The sequence below is a fragment of the Athene noctua genome, chromosome 2, assembly GCF_965140245.1.
Source record: "Athene noctua chromosome 2, bAthNoc1.hap1.1, whole genome shotgun sequence".
Classification (NCBI taxonomy): domain Eukaryota; kingdom Metazoa; phylum Chordata; class Aves; order Strigiformes; family Strigidae; genus Athene; species Athene noctua.
In genome coordinates, this window is record NC_134038.1 from 3052456 (window position 1) to 3074525 (window position 22070).

The 22070-nt window shown below is 46.0% G+C and overlaps 1 protein-coding gene across 6 annotated transcripts in view; it reads right to left on the reverse strand.

The window, feature by feature from the left end:
• ADGRB1 (adhesion G protein-coupled receptor B1) overlaps positions 1-22070 on the reverse strand; it is a 287094-nt gene that overhangs the window by 131265 nt on the left and 133759 nt on the right. For 5 of the 6 annotated variants that reach the window (XM_074898341.1, XM_074898343.1, XM_074898340.1 and 2 more), the window contains exons 4-12: positions 21860-21967; positions 15846-16010; positions 14122-14286; positions 10539-10703; positions 8026-8190; positions 4098-4199; positions 2498-2604; positions 1528-1722; positions 416-484 (exon numbers count right to left, since the gene is read on the reverse strand). In XM_074898341.1, coding sequence (XP_074754442.1) covers positions 416-484; positions 1528-1722; positions 2498-2604; positions 4098-4199; positions 8026-8190; positions 10539-10703; positions 14122-14286; positions 15846-16010; positions 21860-21967 — 1241 coding nt within the window. The remainder of the gene's footprint in view (positions 1-415; positions 485-1527; positions 1723-2497; positions 2605-4097; positions 4200-8025; positions 8191-10538; positions 10704-14121; positions 14287-15845; positions 16011-21859; positions 21968-22070) is intronic. The other variant, XM_074898342.1, reaches the window with a different exon arrangement.

Genomic DNA, 22070 nt, shown 5'->3' on the forward strand with positions numbered 1-22070 from the left:
AAAATTTGGTATTCATCCCCAGTCTTTCACTGTTTTTCATGCAGAGACTCTGGCTTAGAGCTGAGATCCTGTGGCTTACTGAGTTACTCCATAAACATGACTCAGGTTGGCACTAAACTCACCCGCACGACCAGTTGCATGAATCAGCTGATTAGCAGTCAACTCTGAAGCTGACCAAAACTGACTGTCGCTGAGTTGTCTATCTCTTTGATCATAAGGATTTCTCTAAGGAGGACAGCACTGGTGGATGGAGATATTTTGTGGTCTGTGGCTAAAACAATTATGTGTAGCACACAACACATGGTAAGCAAGAAGAGCTAGGAGGTCCTGTAGACACTTGGAAATTCCCTTAGGCATGGTTTAAGCCTATGCTGAAAGCCTGTTTTGTTTCAGGGAAGATGCTGAAGGTTCATACCAGCTGAGCTTCCTCCCATTTATCCCGGTTTTCCTCCGATAAAAGGTTGCTGATGATCTGGACGAAGTTCTGGACAAGGGAGACAAAAGAGGGAAAAAAAAAAAAAAAAAAAGGTGGTTAGCTACACATAACCCAGGCTAGGAAGGACACAGTGAAGTGAGAGAAATATGTGAGAAGAACCCACGTTCTAAGAGGGTTCTCACAGTCCCATCCCTAAAGGGTCCCACAGCATTTCACGGGCTTTGGCCCCCAAGGTTGTTAATGGCAAAACAGGTTGTAGTAAGGTTCCCAAGGCCTTCACTTTGACTGCTGTATCTGCTAAGGCATTGTACTGGGAATTTGTCTTGTGTCCATTACTGAAGGTTTTTAAGAACAGAATAGGTAGACGTCTGACAGAAACTGTTTAAAACCAGTCCATTTTGCCTTAAATAAAAACCTTCCTATCCTATTATCTATTTCTGTTATTTCCAGCATAGGGAAACCTTATGAACCTCTTCAACCTGCAACCAGGCAAGAGAAGCAGTGATTGATCAAGAGGGTGCTATGCACGGTAGTATCTTTGCAGCACACTCTGAGAAGGAAGGAGATAAGATATTTCAAGACCATTGATTTTTCTTCTCTAGTTTTACCACCCGTTGCAGATCCTGGAGGATCAGTTTAATGTTTCAAGTCATGGGGTAATGACCTGTCCCAAGGGTATATCTTGTAGCCATTTTGCATGCAAGTGCTGAAATTAAAACCCCGGGATGAGAAGCCATCAGGACATTCTCCCATGTCAACATCCAGGTATCCAATACCACAGGATCATCTTACCTCTAGTCATTAGACTGAAATCCCTTCCAAATAATGTTCTCATATCAATTAGACACCACAGGAAAGTGCTATCAGGTTGAAAGAGTTCAGAGTGTCTTTGGTTTTCAAGTTCTTACTTTTTGAACCAGGGAAAAACTTGAAAGCAGAGTTTATTAACACAGAAAGACACTTCACTTGGACAGAAAATACTCTAGGTTTTCATCAGCATTGTATCTGCTACGAAGGAGGTAATCAAACCTTGAGCCCTGTGCATGCACACGTACCCAGCCTTGGCCTCTGGGATATGCATCTCAGCTCACCTGCACATCTCCAGAAGTTGGGCTATGATAAGCCCGACGGAAGATCTCTGTCATGTTCCTGAGTACGTCGATGGTGGACAGCAAGTCCCCACTGTAACTGGTCCCATCCTGGGAGATTTCCACAAGGTTTTGGAGCACTTCTGACAGCCCATCTCCCATCAACCCACGCTGAGCTTTGGAAAGATGTTCCCTGGTCTGAGAAACAGAAAGAAACATGACAAACACTTTAGGGACAGTCAAAGTCAAGTTAATGAGCTCAGAAAAGGAATTGCTGGGGGGAGGTTTTTGACCTTCCTTGTAATTTGGAGTGAAGATTATGTGGCAATCCTTGCTGGCCTGAGAGAATGTGATATTTTAAAAATGGTAGGAGAGCAGAAGTGAAAATTTCTGTATGCCTACAAAGGAAATGTTCTGTGTGGGTTCAGAGCTGCAAACACTATTCTGTTTGTAACCCAAGGCCAGTTAACAGACGAATTTTGCCCCAAAACCTTGTTTTCTTATAACGAATTTGGAACTATTTTAGGACAGACTGTAGCTCGTCCTGAACAGGAGAGGGCAGTTCTCATAAAGGCAATGCCATTTTAAGGCAAGCCACGGGAGAGCAGGAACCCATTACACCAATGAACTTTAGACTAATGAAAAGTAAGTGGTTTATTTAGAAGTGATACAGTCACAACGATTCTTACTGATAATGTGATATGAAAGACCTGCTAGGACCTAGATTCTGCCAAGCTAGATATTAAAATATGTAGTGAGGAACCATCCCTCGCTCATGGAGTGCCCATGTCTCACAAGTTAAGCAGACAAAAAAGAGTAAGAGAAAAGCAGGGCAGAGTGGCATCTCCCTTCCACATGAAAATGATTATTTCCTTCTTTTTTTTTTTTTTTTTTTTTTTTTTTTAGCTATATAGTGTAGCAAGCATTTGGGGGGATCCCAAACCTGCTGAGTTGGGAAGTCATTCTGCCTTACCATCATCTGTATGTTCCTGTAATCAATAGAAACACACTTGATGTATGTTGGAGGCTCCCAATAAGCTATCCCTTCTTCATCTAAAATGCATCTTCGAAGGATCAATCCTGGAAGAGGAAAGAAACAAATATAGGAGTGAGGACGGGAAGATGAAAAGTAAAACACCTTCATAGATGTCACCCAGACTGGTCAATGCACCCATTTAGGCACATCTACCAGCAACAAAGGTCATCAGGGACATCTGCAGAGGCCTGAACGACATGTGCAAGCATGTGGGAGAGATTATTTTTATTTCCTCCTCCTGAATTTTCTTATTGAGGGACAGGACAGCAAAAAGATGTGGGAAAGAAAACAAAACCTAACAAACTGGACATGACTAGTCAAGGTGAAAGAAGGTTTCTTCTGCCCTAGGGGGCAGCTTTCTTCCTGTCTCAGGAAGTCCCACAAACCTCCCTGGGTGACATGGTCTGGTACTGGCAACTAAACCAGCCACAGTGACTCGTACTGCTCACACAGTCTCAAGAAGAATAAATAAGCAACAGCACCATCTTTGCATCAGCTGAAAAACTCTGAAAGCTGTTTGCAGTCCTCCCCCAGGCCTTTCCTTAGCTTCAGTCTACAGTGTGTTTTGCAGCGGTAATCACACGCCTTTATGATGAAGAGGAACTGACGTATCAGTGAGGAGGAAGGGGATAGGAATCACCTTGCCCAAGACCTTGGGCTTCTGGAGTCTCTGAGGAGCAGGCTTTGCTGGGTCCACAATCCCATCGCTACTGCTAAATGGTTCAGCAACCTTTCTGTGGATACAGCCCTTCTTCCAGCATTTGGGTTGACACTGACTGTTCCAGGCTGTGTGAGTCAGAGAGCGCTGCAGGGTCTCTCTGTATCCGACATCCTCACTCAAACAAAATAAAACCTTTGGATTCATTATTGACACTGCTCCCCTCGTTTCTGTTCCTCCCTGGGAGTGAGGAATATCCAGCTGAGGACAAGCTCCACCACCAGCATTTCTCCTGGAGCCTTCTCTGCGCTGCTTTCCACTCCTTGGGGAACAAGTGGCCACTGTCACGATAGATAACACCTGGATCCCCAGACCCTATCACTTCATACAACCATGATCAGACTGTCAACTTGAGCACCTGATGATATGTTTAGAGAGCTACTATGGCTTCTCAGGAGGAGAGAAAGGCCCGTAAGTGAGCGGGCAAAGGGGCTCAGATTTCCTGCTTTCAGCCACTAGCTTCTTTTATGCAGTGAATTATAACACCCAAGTCTAGAGGACTCTAATAAAGCTCTACCTGCTTCTGCAGAGCTATTTGTAGATAATAGGGAAAACGTACCACATTAACCCTTAATTGCAAAGCTGCCCCAGGTCTAAGCAGTAGGTGGATGAGAGACCACTTCGGATTCTCCAGTCTAGGCTTTGTGGTTAAAGAATGAAGGACCACAGAAACCCAGCGAGAGTTAATCTAACTCTGAAAGAAGGGAGGGAAACCCATTTGCTTGTCCTGTCCTTCCACAACCAGTTTCTCCTCATCTAGGAGGAAGGACACCTTGAGGGTGGGCCAGTTCCCTGGCCAAGGTACGCAGTCCTCCTTACCAGTGGCATTGCGAGGACACCGCACAGCTGCAGCATCCCCAGCGGGCGTCTCTTTCCAAACCACAGAGGCAAGACTTTCCTCGTCACAGATTTCGTGGGGCTCTGCAAGGAAGGAAAAACTCCGTTTGTAAAGCCTCCTCCTCAGGACGGACATGGAAAAGGGAATGGAAAGAGGGAACAAGGGAGCATGGCTGGAAGCAACAGCAGCATGGTGTGAGCCAGGAGGCCTGTAGGTGAACTCCCAACTCTGCAGCTGCTTGGCACATGACCCCTGACAAAGCCACTTAACCTCTTCGGAATTTTCCCTGCCTGTCTGAAAACTGGGCGTCCATCCATCCTGAGGATTAGCTCGCTAATATGCATGTAACAACCTGGGAAATTCCACTAACATGCTTGCCGTGCCTTGTGGCAGCTCTTTTCAAGAGAGTTGTTGTTGCTACACTCTACTAAAGAGTTTTATTTTCTTGGTTAATGGGCAGATGTCCACCTTTTGTAGGTGAACTCCATGGCTCCTCCTTTAATCCTTCAGGGTCACCACCTGCAGGGCTGGATGTGTCTAAAATGAAGCTCAGCATAAATAAATTGGAGTAAGAATGAAGGAAAGAACAAGGAGATGACAAAACAGGATGGACATTTCCCCTTGGTGGACTTCATTCAGGCCCTCTGTCTGCTGCCATCATATGCGAGCACACAGGGAGATCTGAGAACCATCAGGCTGGATTTGCATCATCAGCTCATTTCCAAACGCTGCTGCAGAGTCCAGGAGGCTGCAGAAAAGTATTTTGAGATGTTACAGAAAAAGCTCTTCAGAAGGAAGTTTTTAGATGCTCCTGTCTGTGGGTGGAGCTGAGTTACCCCCAGAGTCAGTGGGACCTGGGAAAAAACATTCACCGCAGGAAAGCTTTGTGCTGAGAAACTCATTACGTACAACACATAAAGTGGAGGGAGCCATGAGGATAGTGTGAAAGCTAGTTATCACTCCTGAGGTGGTGGAGGAGAAAAAACTTGATTTAATGGTGTGTTGTTTTTTTTATTTTTATTTTTTTTATTATTACAGCTTTTATTTATTGTGCATGCAAAACTACCAATAAAAAGTAAGCTGAATGCATGCCTGCAACTGGTCAGGAAAGGCAGCCATAAAGCCAAAGCTGTAGAGCCTGGCAGCTGCCGGCTGAGCTTCCTCCATGGGTGGAAAAGTGCTGCCCATACCAGGGTCCAGTGGTGCCAGTAGAGACGTGCCAAGGTTGTAGGGAAAATGTTCATCTGCTATAAAAGCAGAGGGAGGCCTTGCGTTTAAATCACATTGCTCCCAGGGGCAGCGATGACCCTGGAGGCCTCCTTCTAGAAGGGACCGTGCAATGGATGCGCTTACAGAGACCATTTCAGGTCCTTCACCGTGGTGCAAATGCCTGGTGATAGACATACCCCGCTGTTGTTCTGGAACTACCCAGAGCACCAATCTGGCTATGGGGACAGCTCAAACCTAAGATTATGGGCATGGCAAGTCGTGCGTCTTCGAAGGATTCAATCAAAGACCCAACATGCTGCCTACACTTGACTGCTCCTGGAGCCAAGCTCCAAGACTGTGTGGCTCCAGCCCAAGCTGAAGTTTAGAGGCAGATTCCTCCCCAGTAGACACTGGTAATGAACAAGTTACTCACTCTGCTTGGAAACAGATGCTCTTTCCTCCGTTATAAAATTCCCTTTTGAGTAATTGCTATTCTAATGAAATCCCGGAGGGCAAGCGGGACCCCTGCTGTGCTCTGCACATATGGAGAACTAGTCCCTAAGCCAACAGCTTATGACTTCTGTAGATAAGCCAAAACATGGGTGGAAAAGAAGCAGTTTCATTTCCAACCTGTTAACGAGGAGCTGTAGGACAGCAAGATTAAGTAACCCGGTTGTGACTGGCACCCAGAGAGCCTGTGGCAGAGCAGGGAGCTGAACCCAAAACTCCTGTCTGCTGGGCCAGTGCTTTCCACATCAAACTGTGGTTCAAAGGAGGGTTTGGGGTGTGGGGTGGGAAGCTTTTAGCACCCTCGGCTACAAAACAACCAAACACATCAAAAAGCAGAGAGGGAGAGGTTCACATCCGACCTCCCCTTTCTCCTCCTCTGACCTGTCAAGCCTTCATGGTCTCATCCCCCCTGCAGTCTCCCTGGGGACCGCTGAGGGATGCTGTGGATCAGAGATGCTCCTTAGAAATACACTGATTGGCGTTGTCTTGCCAGTGAGTGCAGAATCTATTCCCAGGCCAGGAATAATTTCATCCTCTTTTTTTTTTTTTTTTTTTTTTTTTTTTAAATTTTTTCTTCTTTTCTTTTTGATGTTGCTCCATAACAAAATCCTTTTTACCAGAGTAACCTATTTGCACTGGGAGATTTTAATAACTAACCCAATTAAGTTCAATTCTTCTGTTCAAATCAAATCATGCCGGCATTTGATACTTTCTCAAGAACAAATTGAGCGGGTTTATTTTTAGCCTCTGATGATTCCCCACCTTTTCCTTCCCTTGCAAATTAACAACTGCAGTGAGACCCTTCTGGTTTTGAACCCTAGCAGGGCTCAGTCCCTGAGACATGCCTTTTCCTTTGAGCACTGTTCAGGAATCAGCCCCTGCAGAAAAAGAAGAAAAGATTGGGCTTGTTCTGCCAGGGCCCCAGCTGGCACACACTGAAGCTGAACTAAATCTGCATCGCTCTGTAGACACCACCAGACAACCCGGTGTTAAGATTTTCTATGGCGAGGGAAAGCTTTGTGGCTGAGTTAGAAGAGATTTTCACACGCCACTGCTAATTGAGAGGCACAGCTTGTAAGGAGAGGTGATGTCTTTTATTAGAGTGTAGCTGGAAAGAGTGAATACGTTGTCACACAGCCTCTTTCTCTGTTATCTCTGAGCTAAATGCACTGAAACTTCCATGCTGAAGTGCTCAGACTTTCATCTTTGTCTTCAGCAGTTTGCAAGGGAGTCTGAGGGTCAGCTGCCCTCAACACGGCAGATCCGCCCCCAGAAACATCTGCACCAAAAGTACTGCTCCCTCTGTGCCGAGCTCCAGCCCGTCTTTTAGGGAGACATCCCTTTTCACTAGGACCGCCAGGACACTGCCATGAGAATCTCTACTGCCTCTCACTGAGCCGCTCTGACAATTAATTACCCTTTCAGTCAAAAATCAAGGCCTGTTACAATCGATGCAATCTGACTGCCAACATCACATAGGCCATTGATTCCCCACCAGCAATTTCAGCAGGCTCTTCAGCTGAGACTGAGAGAGAAAATAAAAATGGTGCACAGACCATTCTTCTGGCCTCTGTATACTGAGAGACAGACAGAAACATTCCCGCTTGCAAGTATTTGCTCCTGCTTTTCACATTAAATCACAGTTTTTCCTCTGTTCTACAGCTCGCTCGCCCTCCATTCAGGCTTTTGTATCCTTTTTCTCAAATGGATGCTGCTCCCATGGCTGTAGCTGGAGGAAGGCGAGATTGAATAAGGCTCTGACAGATGTAGACACATCTGTCATTTTAAAAATTGCCAGTGGTGAGCAGGTCTCCCAGAGCCTAGGTACAGAATGGGGAACTACTACACCATCCTCGGTACTCAACTACTTTCCTGGACTCTGATACCAGTTTTTGCTATCAAACAGCGTGTATTCTCCTCTTATGGCTTGATGACAAGGACAAGATGAAAAACATCAAGGCTAGACCGGTGGGACTTACCAAATATTCACTGAAATCAGCGTGGTTACGCTGGCTTCTGTCACAATCAAATCATGTCCCTGACATATCTTGTGCCTGGGTTGTGGGCAGGGTCCAACCAGATCACAACTCCTTGTTTCGTTCAGCTCTCTGACACAGGACGTAGAAGACCTTTCCAAATTCCAAAGTCCCCCTCATGCAAAGGAAAGCGTGAGGGATTTGGGGTACATACCAGGACACTTTCTGTCATTGCACTGCTTATATTCTTCCTTTGGGCCCTGGCAAGTCTCTCCACCGAAGAAGGGCCCGTAGCACACACGGTCACGTTTCTGAGTCCCACCTCCACACGTGGCGGTGCAGCTGCCCCACACTCCCCAAGCCTGCCACTTCCCATCCACTGGAGACAAAAAAGAGGAGAGAAACAGCCTGTCATGTCCCAGACATAATCTACAGCAGAGGGAGGCAAGGTCCCAAGGTAAACACTGGAACACAGGGTGAGTAGAGCATGGCTGGGTGGGAAGGGAGGTCTCCTGCCTCGCATCTTTGTCTGATTCTCAACAGAGATGAAATTAGTGCGTGGTCTTTCCCGTTGCAACAGCCCTTTAATGGTTGAAGGGTGTTCTTGTGTTTCTCCTCACTATCCTCAACTCCCTGCAAAACCAGCCCTATGTCTTCCCTTGGGCTCAGCTTTGGGGCTGTGCTCATGAACACTCTTCGGGCGGGCAGGGACTCAACCCGACTGGCAGTCACATCTGCCAGCCAAAGTCCATAGCTTCAGTTTGGTTGGGATGTACGATGTATGTGTGAAAATAGAGAAGCCAGAGAAGGGCTGGCTCAGGGATTTAGAGAGGCCAGCAGAGTCCTTGGGCAAGAAAACGTGAAGAAACATGAAATAAACCTCTCTCCAGCCATTGCCATTGTGCTGTTGTTTCATGTATCTTGGAAAGAGGTTTGGGATGATGTCTCATTCCATTGTATTTTCTCCCAACTTCTTTACAGATTCAGTGGAAATGTTACTTCTTTTACGCTAACAATGGCATTTATCAAAATGCTACTTCTTTTACATTAAAAATGGCATTTATCAAAGCACTATAAAAATGTTAATTGGTCCTCACAACAAGCCTGCAAGGTAGGGAAACATTCTCCTCTGCTGCATCACCGATGAGAAACAACAACTCGGTGACAGAACTAGAGCAAGGACCTAGGTCTGCTGATTACTCTTTGGGTTTTAATTAAGATTTAACACATCATCCGGGGTTGAATAATTCCTTTTGGGAGGGTGGGGGATCCCTTTGTTCTTCTCCAAGGAGTAGAAGAAAATTATCAAAGAGGAATAGCACCAATCTCTAGTGCTTTCTTTGGTGTATACAGAGGAATACATGACCAACATTGCTTTGACAGCTAACTCTGAAATCACTGGGACAAGGCTGTCTAAAAAAGCATGAGATCCTCTTTGTCTTTGAGGATCTCCGTAAGTTACAAAGAAGTGAGATACCTAAACAGCAAAGCCTACTAGAGACCACGTAGGAAAGTCCAACACCTGTATTAAATACTGCTTATGTTCTGCTGCAGATGGTGATGTTACCAGAGAGGATAGGGATTCCCTGAGGAAACAAACTTCCCCGAGGAAGGGCTACTGGCTTCTGAGCTTGTGGACTGGATAGAAAATTACTTGGAGAAGTGCCTCAAACAACTGAACTGCTTCTGGCTGTCCCTGTTCTCTTGGAAAAGGGAGAAAGACCCTCTCTATCTCAAGGGTCCACTCTTCTCAGCCCTATGGTCTAACAGGAATGAAGCACCCAGGGAGAGGCAGGGAATAGGCCAAGAGAAACATGGCAAGAAAAATGAGTTGCTGGTCAGTCTTGAAGGTTCAAGCCTTCTTCCCCAGTCAGAATTTTTTCCACACCAGCTGACCCAGTTAGTCCCTTTGCGATGGCCTCCCCCAAGACTTCTGTAAAAAATGGAGCAAACTGCACCTGCAACTCTACAGTGCTGGTGTCAGCCTGAACAATGCAGGTTTCTGGTGTTAGATGTGGTCTGGTATCTGCTTCAATTTTCATTGCTTCTCCTGCATGAAATAGCTCTCCTGGAGCCCATGGTCCATAGAATGAAGACAACGTGATTATTCTGAATGTAAGGCACTGGCTACAGCAGCTGGGGCAGCAGGAATTATTACTGTCATTATTATTTATTACTATTATTGTTATTGTTGTTATTATAATTATTTTAAGACATAGCTAAATGGGTAGAGTAAGTGACAAGTCTTAGACAGGCATGAATCAAGGCTTCATTGTGCCAGACCTTGTCACAGATAAGGTTCAAAGCTCTGATACAGTGGAGGTTGTTCCCCTGTTTGCTTCGGCTAGGAGTGGTGAATTGGCAGAAGAGGAGGAACAAAAAAAAAAAAAAAAAAAAAGAGGGAAAGTTGAAGCATTGTGGAGGCAAGGAAAGCATTTAATGGATAATTTGTTTGGGTTTTTTAAGCACATACTGAAAACTGGTATCTAAAGTCAGAAAGACATGCTCCCTGTGGGTCACCACTCACCTCTCTGGGGTCTCCTGGAGTATTTTCCAGCTATGGATTTTGGCTGTCGTGGTCCATTGGTGTGATCCACGACCTCCTTATTAACTGCATTACGGCATGAAAACTGCGCAACTCTTCTCCAAATAAAAACTTTACAAAAGCCTACCTGGGACTGCAGAGAAAGATGACCCAAGAGAAAGAAGAAGTCATTGGTCACTGACCCGGGCATTGGCGTAGGAAGCAGTCCCTGGTCTCCACCCAGTGTCCCTGGCATTCGGCTCCCCCGTAGGAGGGTCCATTGCACTCCCTCGTCCGCTGCTGGGTACCGTTGGAGCAGGAGGCAGAGCAAGAGCTCCAGCTCGACCATTCATTCCAGTTGCCATCCACTGAGTGGCCCAAAGAGAGATAACAAAACTGAATGTGAAAATCGCTCCCACTGGAAAGAGGCAGGTGCAAGAGTCTCTGGCCTTTGCCTACAAGGGATCCAGGCAAGGGAAAACAAACCGGAGTCACAGAATGTGAGAGAGGCCAAAGATCATCAATAAAAAGTTCAGACAACTGTGGCAATGGCAATTTGTTGGGACCCTCTGCAACCTCCAACAGGCATGTTATGGCTCCCCGAGGATGCAAGTGCCATAACATTTCGATTTTTATGTCCACACTCTACGTAACCCCATAAAAGCTGAAATTATTAATATTAGACATTGCAACATAAAAGTCAAAATTAATAATATTGCTGATCACAACATCAAAATAGAGAGCATGGATTGCGTTTTCACTGAAAATTCTGAGGGACTCGATACATTAGCATGACATTCCCCGTTTTGGGCAATCAGGGAACCCATTTTTCACCAAAGCAATGCACGACTCTTCAGGAAGGGAACTTTCTCAAGCACCCAAATGCTCTGGTTTTCATTAAAGTGCACGCAGAAACTCAAATCACAGTGTTATTCACAAGAATTCACTCTGCTAGCCGGGAAATGCTCAGAGCAAAGGTGTGCTCTAACAGGAGACCATGAGGAGAGTGTGCTTATGTGGCCAATGTGCTTCTCTCATGGCTGAATTAACACAGACAGGCTTGATATGTCTCTACACAGCGGTGACTTTGATAATTAAATAGGAGAGGGACAAAAGAGGTTATGATAGGGATGGGGTTGGAGAGAAACATGAATACATCTTATTAGCGTGGTACGGTGTGAGGCATTCCCAAGTGTGGCAGTTACACCCTAATTGGTCCCTGATCAACAGATCCATCACCCAGTCTGCTATTCCTGGAGCACTTTTTTCTCATTAGCAGTGGTCATCATGCTCTGTTTAGCTCTCATTAGCTGATAGCTCTCGCTCAGAAAAACAACCTGAATCCCTGAAAAGTCTGAATTCTGGCTCAAATCACATTGCTGTAGACTGCAGCTCATTTTCTTTACCTTCGTTTGTCAGTCCAAGAAAAATACATACAACTTGGTCCCCTGTGTAATCTGCAAGGATTTGAATGGCCCTGAATAATCCCCATTGCGGTTGAGCAGCTTTATGTTTGCAAGCACGTAAAAAAAGTGTCAAAACCATCCAAATGAGGAACTGTGAACTCAGATAGCTCACATGAGTTCAGAAGGTGTGAGAAATCAGGCAGGCATAAAGGTACTTCCAAAAGGTGTTTGTTTTTAGCAATCCAAGCTTGATGTTTTCATCGTGCATAAATCCAAGGCATCATGTCGGTGTTTTATCAATCCCAAAGAGGGAAAATGCAAGAAAGGGTGACTGACAGGTGATTCCTCGGTGGAAATGGTCCAAAACCCCACAAAGTAGATCCTACCAGGTATAAATTAGCATGGCTTTTCTGACCGAAGGTAGTGCTGTTTGTTTCCATGAACTGATGACGTCTGCCCCTCCTTAACATTCCCCTAGGTTGGAAAAGTGAGATTGCGTTTATCAATGTTATTGTTACATTTACCAAAAAAGTTGACTTTACCAAAGAGTTGAATTTAAGCCCTACCAGCTGCTCTGGCAGTGGTGATTGGCAGCTTACCACAAGTGCAAGCGTTTGGAGGTGGGAAAACAAGAGACCCACATCCATATATTGTTCATTCAATGAGGGATAGGGAACAGGTAATTCCTTTTGAGATGAGCGATTGTTTATTTATAGATTGTAATTTCAAAGACGTTTAAAAAAATGAAGAAACAAGAGATGGCCACGTTGTACCTCCAGATGCTTACGCTGGTGTAAAGATGTCTCTTGGGCAAGATGCTGAGGGCTCTGCATCACAGCCATATAGCAAAGACCTCTTGGTGCCATTGTCACACCGGAGCGTGAGTCTATCAAAAACATTCACCGGAGTCGGGCTGGTGCAGTCTGTGCAGAGACTGGCATTGTCTTCTCCCTTCCCTCTCTCTCTCTCCAAAGGACTTGGGGCTCAGCCTGTGGTATCTACTGCCACAGAGGAACAAAAGCTCTGTTGTCCCTGCAGCCTGGCATTTTTATCAGCTGTAGTACTAAATCCTCCGAGCAGGGCGGTAATAAGCGGTATGACTGTCTGGTGCGTCGAGCGCTGAGCAGCGCCCATTGTTGTGCTTCAATGATTCCCCCAATGCAGCGCTCATTTGGCACTGCAAAGCCACTGATTGCCTCTGTGGCATTAATTAGAGCTGAAGTTTTGCAGTTGGGCTGCTTGTCTTTTCCACCACTGTTTCGTTCGCTGCAGTGTAGCCACTTTTTTTTTTTTTTTTTTTTGTATTTAAATTAATTACGGATCAGTGTTAACTCAAGGTATGCCTTATTGCCCGAGTCATGCCTGGTCTGACTTTTTCAATTTGTCTTTTTATGACAGAGTCAATTTGGTGTCTGGGATGTTCTTATTCCGAGCAGAGTCTTCTGGACCTCAGCCAGAAATCCAAGGATAGTTACTTGGGGTGAAAACTGGGTGGGAAATGCCAGGAGGCTTCTTACAAATGTTTTCACAAATTTCTTATCACTCCCACAATCCCTCTACTCCTCTGGGGACATAATAATGTCTCGTAATGAATCTCATTGAACTGGAAAAATATCAGTTGACATTACCTTGGAACAGGGCAGGGAGTGTTGGGGAGCTCCCTCATGTTCAGATCATGTTCACCAGGACACCCTGGTGTAAATCAATGGGGGCTCTGTGGTAAACCCAGAGCCTGTCTGCTTCATGGGAATGAAGCCACAGGATCTCAGGTGGGTTCCCGGTGTTGAAAGCCGTTTAATCTTGAGGTTTCTTTCTGGTGTTTCAAAGCAAAGCTTGGGGAAGAGACATTTGGAAGTGAAAACCAGGGGTGGGGAAAATGTACTTATAAGTATTAAAATATGGAAGGCTCTCAAAAATCTCTTAGTCCACCCAAAGCAGGATCAGATACAGAGAAATCTTGCATATATAGTGAATTAATGCACGTATAACGCTAGCAATTAAAACTACTAATTAATTCTAGCACAATAACAAGCCCAGTCAGGCAAAATAACTTTAAAAGATTCACTGGAGATAACTGGTGAGAAGCTTAAGATGGTCTTGGAAATAGCGGTGATGGCTGAGCCAGTCCAGATCCATCCCATATAACGTGTCCTCTGAAAATTATTACACGGAGAAAATCTGAACCTAAGACAAGGCTTAGCTGAATAACCCCAGAAAGCCCCTCTAAGCGGCTCCTCCAGTGTGTCCTTTCCTTATAGAGGATCCTCTGTGGGGATGATTCAGCTGAGGCAGCTACAGGCCCACTCGATGAGCCATGTGTGGGCATCTTCAGATGGGGAGACCTGCCGGAGGGAAGGCTTTGAATCTCTAACTGCCTTACCTGGGCAAAGTGCAATGTTGCAGAACTTTGTTTGCTTCTCGGGGCCCTCGCAGGGGTTCCCACCAAATTGTGGAGGCTTGCACGTGCGGGTCCGATCCCTGTACCCTCTCCCACACGTGGAGGAGCACAAGCTCCATGGAGACCACTCGTCCCAGGTGCCGTGCACTGCAATCAAAGCACAATAAGTAAGTTTCTTTCCTAAAAGAGGTCCGAAGAAGTGAGTGAGTCCACAGAGCACAGCATCTTCCCACCCAGAATGAGCAGCATGTGAGACGTGAGTGTGGGAAGGCCAGGAGGAAACCAACCCAAAATGTTCAAGAGGAACATTGTGTGATCTTTTTTTATGGCTTGGTATCAACACCAAGTGTCTGTTACTTTCCAGACTATTTTAAATAAATCACAAATCACTTTTAATTGACCCTAACTTTTCAGATTTTTGAGCGAAAAGGACATTTTTTTGAGCAAAAGATGCAATTAGCTAGAGAGGAACAAAACCCCCACCACCCTTTGGGAAGCATCACTACGATCATTTTTTCATTTCTTACCCTTATTTCCCTCCCTCAACATGTTTTCTCATTGAATCATCAAAGACTACAGCATTTTCAAGCTCTCAGAAAAACTGTAGCCTGGCTACTAAATACTGTCATATATTAGTGACACCACAGGGCCATTAGGGAGACTTGGAAGAACAAAATGGGATGGACAACATGCTCCAGTAGTGCTCAGACCATCACTGGTAACTCCTGGAATTAGACATCTAAAGCCTTCTAATCTTTATTAATCTAATCTTCGCCTATCTAATCTAATCTAATCTGGCCAGGTTAATTACGGAAGGTTAGTCACTGTAATCTCTAGAGGCCAAATGTTACAAGAATATATTGATCTCTCTTAAGGGACTTCATCCCTTCCACCTTTACCGGAGAAGCTAGCACAAAATCAATAATGCTTCAGAAAAAAAAAAAAAAAAGATATTTTTCTAGCCCTTCGTTGTTTGCTAACAGAGACTGATCCTCCAGCATCAGGAAAGGCTGTTCAAACCTGATGTTTTGCAACTGTCACCGGACATCTTGCATGAAAAGAGATAACTAGAGGAGGAAATGCAGGAAGGAACAAGGGAAAAAAAAAAAGCTCGATGGTTTCACCATTGTAAGATTGGTTCTGAACAATGATATTGCTGGTCAAGACTCATGAATAACACACCTGGTTTAATAGCATTAATTCTTCAAAATAGTGTCCAGGCTTCCCAGACTGTACTTTTTTTTTTTTTTCCCCTCATCAAAATTGTAGAAGGAATATGAAAACAGAGATGATGGCTGGCTCGATTCATAAACACATCAGCAGCCTGAGTATTTCATGCTGATTTTCAATGGTATGCCCAGTGTTGGCATCTGAGCAAGTGAAAGTGTCATCTGGTGCTTCTCTTTCCCAGTCTGCCCAGGCTTGGAAACACCCCAAGGGGGCACGTGCCTTTCAGATGTACTGTGTTCATTGCCTTTAGATAGCATGGAATCGTCCACGCTGTGCAAAACAAGTGCCCATCTAACGGTGCTTGATCTAGCAAGGGTCTCTGTGTGAGGCTTTAGGGCAAAAAGAGAAGGAAGAGGAAAATAAAAGCATCTCCCTCGAGGTAGATATCGCTATGGAGATATCACAGGCAGTCAATCCTCTGTGCAGTGCATCTCCCTTCCCCTCCTGCCCATGCATACATGGAATGTTCAGCCCACCTGGGCACACGGCAGAGTTGTTGCACTGTCTCTGCTCCCGGAGAGGGCCGCTGCACTGAGTGCTGTAGGAAGACGACACGCAAAACCTCGTCCTGGTCTGCCAGCCCTCTCCGCAGGTGGTGGAACACACACTCCATGGGGACCACTCCTCCGCTGCGGGGTCACCTGTTGGGGTTGGAGCAAAAGGTGAGGATGCGGCATCCGTGGTACCTGGATCTCCTGGGCAGTGCTTTCCAGGTTGCACTTTATCACTTGCTGGCGATCTGGTGAAGCTGTGCAACGTGTCCCACCACGTGGTGTGACCAGAAGGGTGCAAAGGGATTGGTGAGAAAACGTGAGGGTTGACAATGGGCTAAAAGTTCTTTTGGGAGGTACTGCGTAGAGCTGTAACACACACACACACACAGCTAGGGAAGGACACTGTGGAAGTATCGGGGCACTGGTCAGAGCAGGCTCCACCACTGGTGATGAGGTGGTGGGTGTAGCCCCTGCAGAACCTTGTGAGCTGGGATATGTAACTTCTACTCAGAGATAGTACTAATTTATAACAGTGATTAGATAGATAAAGTAAATGTGTCCATAAATTGAACAGTTGTAAGGATTCAACTCCTCTCCTTGCCTTCTCACAGCCGCTACCAATGCAATTGGCAGAGGAGGAGCAGACAAAACAGAAGATGACAGTGCCTGAGAAGAACACTGTCTGAAGAAATCCCACAGAGTTTTCTCTTGTCATCTCCTTCACCTGTGGAGAAGATCTGCCTTGAGTATGTGACACAGAACGAGGCTGACTGTTCCAGGGTATCATAGAGTCCCTATCAACTGCTTACCTGATGGAACAGCGTTGGAAAGGCAACTAGAAGTATCCCATTGAACAAGAGATGGGAGTGGAAAGCAATAAGACGCACTCCCTCTGTCATTAACATCCCTGCAGACAGATGGTCATACCAGGGTCTCAGATAAGTCACCAGAAGTGTGACATGGGCAGGGAAAGGACAGCTCTCCATTAGTTTTCATAGGCATTAGTCTACCCTTGAGAAAACACTTTTCTCCCCCAGATGAAAACAAAAGCTTATTCTGTTGGTTTTGATTAAGCTTTGCATTGTTAGGGTTTTCAGGTTGTTTGTTTGTTTGTTTGTTTGTTTTTTTTGTTTTTTTTTTTGTTTTTTTTTTAATGGATTACTAATGATTACACATGATAAACCTCAAACGTAACATTTGCTATGTCTAGTACACAGGCACAAATATATATGGAACAAATAAACACCAGGACATCTTTGAGGATGCATAATACAGGGGCCAACCCTTTTAATAACAAGTTCTTCAGAGCATCAGGCTGCACCATGTCATATCCTAACCAGATGTACCTGGCAGACTACGGACGATATAAGAAAGATCACGGCACTGGGTGCAGCAGGTAAGCGTGACTTCAGGGGTCGTACAACATGGCACAGCCTGAGCTGCACCCAACACTTGGATGTTTTCCCACACCACCATCCCATTCCCAAAGAAAGGTGGACAGCAGATGCTGGATTAGACTGATCAGCTGCAACATGGGGCATGAAAGAGAGTTTAGCAGTGAGCTGCTACATCTTGAGAGCTCAGCCTGCTTGTCGGGCAGAGAAGGTTATAAACCAGCTGCATAAAAGTCAATGCCAGTACAGGAACTGTGACGGGGACTATAAAGATTGGAGACCATCAAACTGCCCAGTACTGCCTAAAGCTGTGCATATCTAACTTTTTCCTCAAGGAGATATATTTATTTACTCGTGTCTTAAGGGGAGTTTTCTGTGTGCAATGAAATTTTATACAGGATTTCAAGTGTTTGTGACTGTCATCAATCTGCTCATTGGGATTTTTGGTAGTTATCTAAGTTATTTGTTATATGTCATGTTTTTCAGCACATGTACTTTAAATGGTTCCAGTTATTCAGGCAGTTGGTAGTTTAAAATATGTCCACTAATTGGAGGCTGGTGAATCTATATGCGCAGGCCTGTTGAAGGGGGAAAGTGTAGAGAAAAACCTGTCCTTGATATAACATGGACAAGCTTTCATTCCTTCATTTACTGGCTGGACTTAGAGGTGGAGGTAAGGATGAGTCTTTCTCTACCTCATCTATGCCATTGTAATGATCATCATGAGACGTAACTGCTTTTGTTCATTAAGCCAAAGTTGCTCAATACTGTTTCCCTTTGCTTTTTCACTCTGGTTCATTAATCTACCCAACCAGTTCCAGTTAGATAAACGTTATGGACCATTGGTCTTTCTCTAGGATGTGTAGGAGACGGTGTGTGTTTTGAGGCCTTGGGGTTTCAGGAAAACATCATTCCCATATCCTGTTTCTCAAATATTAGATCTGCCAGTATACAGAGCTCTGCATTGCCATGGTAATTTTGATGCCTTTCCAATAAGGAAATTGAGTGGCTCTGTCAGACAAACAATCCTGTGCTTCTGTGAGTTTACCACCAGTAAGTTACCTTTTTGGTACCATCATTTCAGCATTTGCCATCCAGAGTGGCCCAGACCCCAGGAGATTCCCCCTTGGCCCGCAAATCCCAACCATAGCTGCTACCTAACCTGCTCGGGTGCTGCACGAACAGACGATGCCTTTGCGTTGCTCAGAGAACGCCTTCCATTAACCTTGAAAACATCCCCAGTACCACACCCAACAGCATCGAGTTCCTCAGCGGCAGGAAGCTGGCATTTTTTGGTGGTTAAATGCTGCCAGTTCATGCCCAAAAGTCTTTCTGAGAGACCTGCAGAGACACAGTGGCCTCTTCCACCCGCAACTCATGACTTGGACTTTCTGCCATCCCACCACCTCCCCACTCAGACCTGACTGTGGTTTTACAATCTCCATATTCAGACAAGAGTTACTGTGTCACTAGATGAAAGAACGTCATCTTTGAACCAGATTCCACCTCTTCTGCCTCTTATCTTCTTTGTTGATTTTGGCCTTTGCTTTTTCACAGGAGAAATATCTACAGTTAGAGGTAAACCTCCTCAGTTATCATCTTTCACAGTGCACCAATCCCTGGCTTTTAAATCCATAATACAGTTTATTTTCCAAGATGGTTATTCCTTTGGGTTTGGCATCATTTTGAGTTAAGCAATTTATCTCAGTCTGCTGGGGCACTATGTCCAGTCTAGTCTCAAACTTAGCAGAAATTAAACTGATTTTCAAACCACGCGAGACTCAGTTCTGAGATGCTCTCAGGCATCAGGACAAGCTCTCTCATTCTCCATTCAAGAGAAGCAGAATATTGGCTACTGTCTGATTTGGTGAGGAGAATTTCTGCACCCTTGTGGGTCAGACTGTAGCAAATACAAATTACTGGATGCAGTATCTTCCAATTATTTATCCCAGAAGTGGATCCTGGCTCTGTTTTTTGACATAAGGGCAAGAAGTCTATCATGCTCAGTGGGTCTGAAAGCCCCCTAGTACAATTCAGTGTTGTCTTATAATTAGACCTGCCAGAGATACACTCCACCTAATTGGTCTGCACTCCCCAGAGGACAAGGGGCCATGCACTGCCCTCCATCATGACTGGAGCCTGTAGAGTTAGTTACCTCTGCCAGATTGATCTTTGACTACTCCTGTGATGCTCCAGGTTTCCTTGGGGATTAACAGGAGTGTCTTAAAAGAGTTCGCAGGGACAAGGACCCCACTTCAGGTGGGAAGATAGCCCTTTGCAGGGCTTGCTGCTCCCACAGACCCAGCTGCAGCACCTCTCCTGCAGCTGGAGAGGGCCCAGCAGGTGCTGCAGAAGTAGACACTTCGGGTGTTGCTCCACAGGGATGTAGCACTGCAATTCGGGATCCTTTCCGGTGCCTGGTAGCCCTGAGAATAATTCAGCTGGCCTTACAGAGAGCTCAGCTGGCTGTGGGGTCCCCATCAGTGCCTGCAGCTTCTCCGTGACACTTCCTCCCTCAGCACTAATGGAGCTCCACATCGCTGTCATCCCTCTGCCAGGATCCCTTTATTTTTTGGCGTCGTCTGTCAATTTGACATCTCATCACGTGCAGCCGCTTCTTCGCTCACATCCTGCTGCTGGCAAAGACCTCCTGGAAGGAGGCTGTGGGCTGAGCCTGGAAGGCCCGTGCCAGGGACCTGCTGGGCTGGATTTCACTCTTGTGTTCCTTCTGGGAGAGACACATGGGCAGCCAGCGGCACCGCAGCTGAGAGCACAACGGTGCCAAGCTTATAGGCCAACAGGACCTGAACACTAGGGATGCAGAGGGCTGTCAGGAGAAAATACTAGCCTTTAACTGGGCAGGTCTATCTTCTCATCGCTAGTCCTTACAGCTGGCATCAGCTCTTTTTTTGTATTTCACATTTTTCCAGGTCTCGAGTGGATGGGAAATGGCTCATCCCCTACGAACTGTGTTAATTGCTAGAGAAGATGTGGGCTTGACTTTGCTTTGGCAACTCCAGCTAGAGACTCCCTCTAAATTCCTTCCTGGGCTGTACCCTCTGCCTGGTCTTTACATCTCCATCCTGATTTCTTTGAAGAACTTGGCTGCAGTTGCTGCTCCTGGGACACTGGCAGGAATGTGGCAAGCTTGCCACAGGACAGTGCACATCTCCCAGCCCCTGCTGCACCGAGGGATACCACAGCCCAAGTCAGCCACACCACAGCAGTGGCTAGGATGGCGGGGAGTTAGTAGAGATGTCACTGTGCCCAGATGCATGGCGGGAAGAGATGCCAAACTATAAACCTGATGGCTAAGCTACAGCCTGGAACAAAGCACCGAGCAAGCACCTGGGACCAGGCAGAGTAGGAACAAAAGAGGACATCACAGGACCTGCCTTGGAGTGCTTTCTCTTCCTCCCCATTTGGACACTGAGTGTGACTGAGAGATTGAGCTCAGCTTCACCAAGTTCTAGTGGTGCAAGTGCCCTCCCTCTCCTGCAGCCTTTTGCCACCTGCCACTGATCCTGCAGGCAATGGAGCTGCTCCCACTGGAGGGACCAGATTCAGTGTAGGGTAGCAAGGATATTCAGACTGTCCCTTACTTTGTGTTGAAAGCCACAACCCCAGCCATTTCCCGATCACCCCCAGAGCCTCCAAGCCACACAGCTCTCTGAAGCTGCACACCGGCAAAGTGCTGCTGGGTTGGATGGAGCATAACTAATTTACACCAGAATATAACCTGCTCTCCCTTATAATCTATTTCACAGCTCTGGCTCTACGAGTCACCTGTCTGAAGCCTTTCTAGAGCACAAAATATTTGTAAAGTCATTGGGAAATTATTTTAACCTGTAGCCAGGTTCAGCACATCTTGCTTTGCCCAAGATCCATGGTGTGTTGAGCTCCTGCCGTGAAAGGCAGACATGAAGGGAGAGCACAAAACCTCTCTGGATTCGACCTGGCATAGATCATCTAGGTCCAGTTCATTCTCTCTTCCCGATCACACTCTCTGATATGAATACATATTAGTCCCCTTCTGTTGCACAAAGGTGGAAGGTCCTGCTGCAGAACCTACCAGATACAAGTCCTTGCACAGCACTAAAGACCCAGTGACAGAGGAAAGCACTCTTGCTCTCTCCCCATCATGCCCTGGACACCTCCTCCTACAGTCAGTGGGAAGACATGACATGGACATCAGGAAAGAGGCTGTATTGCAGTAAGGTCAGCTTTGGCTTAATGAACCATGGCTGTTTAGACAGTTCAGACAAAGCAGTGACTAAGAAGTAGGAAGGGTGATGAGAAGCGGTCCGTGAGATGCACGGTCTTGTTAAAGCTTTGCATCTAACCCTTTTGGCCTTCTCTGGCTAACGTCAACAACACAAAACCCTGTAGAGTAATGGGATGGGAACAAACTGGGTGATGACCATTTGCTCAGTGTGTGTGACTTGTTGGATAAGCCCACACTAACCTGGGGGGAAAAGAGTTGGTTAGCTGGGTCATTGAAACAGCAAAGCGAGTCAATGGAGTCAGCCCAGCCCAGCCAGGAAGTGCAGTGACCAGGCAGTGTGTCAGCTCCAGAGGCTGTCGTGGTAGGTCAGAGCTTACCTATTTGAGGTGCAGGGTACCCGTAGTGCTGCAGTTCGTCAGTGTCCTCTCGCTTTCTGTTATCTGTGGACCTCAGCGATTGGCTTCTGGAATTATAGCGTCCATTGGCTATGGCAAGGTAATGGGTCATGTAAATACACCTTGGTTCACTCTGCAAGATCTTTCACTACAAAGGTTACATGTATAAACAACAGCGACCTGCAACGTTCGG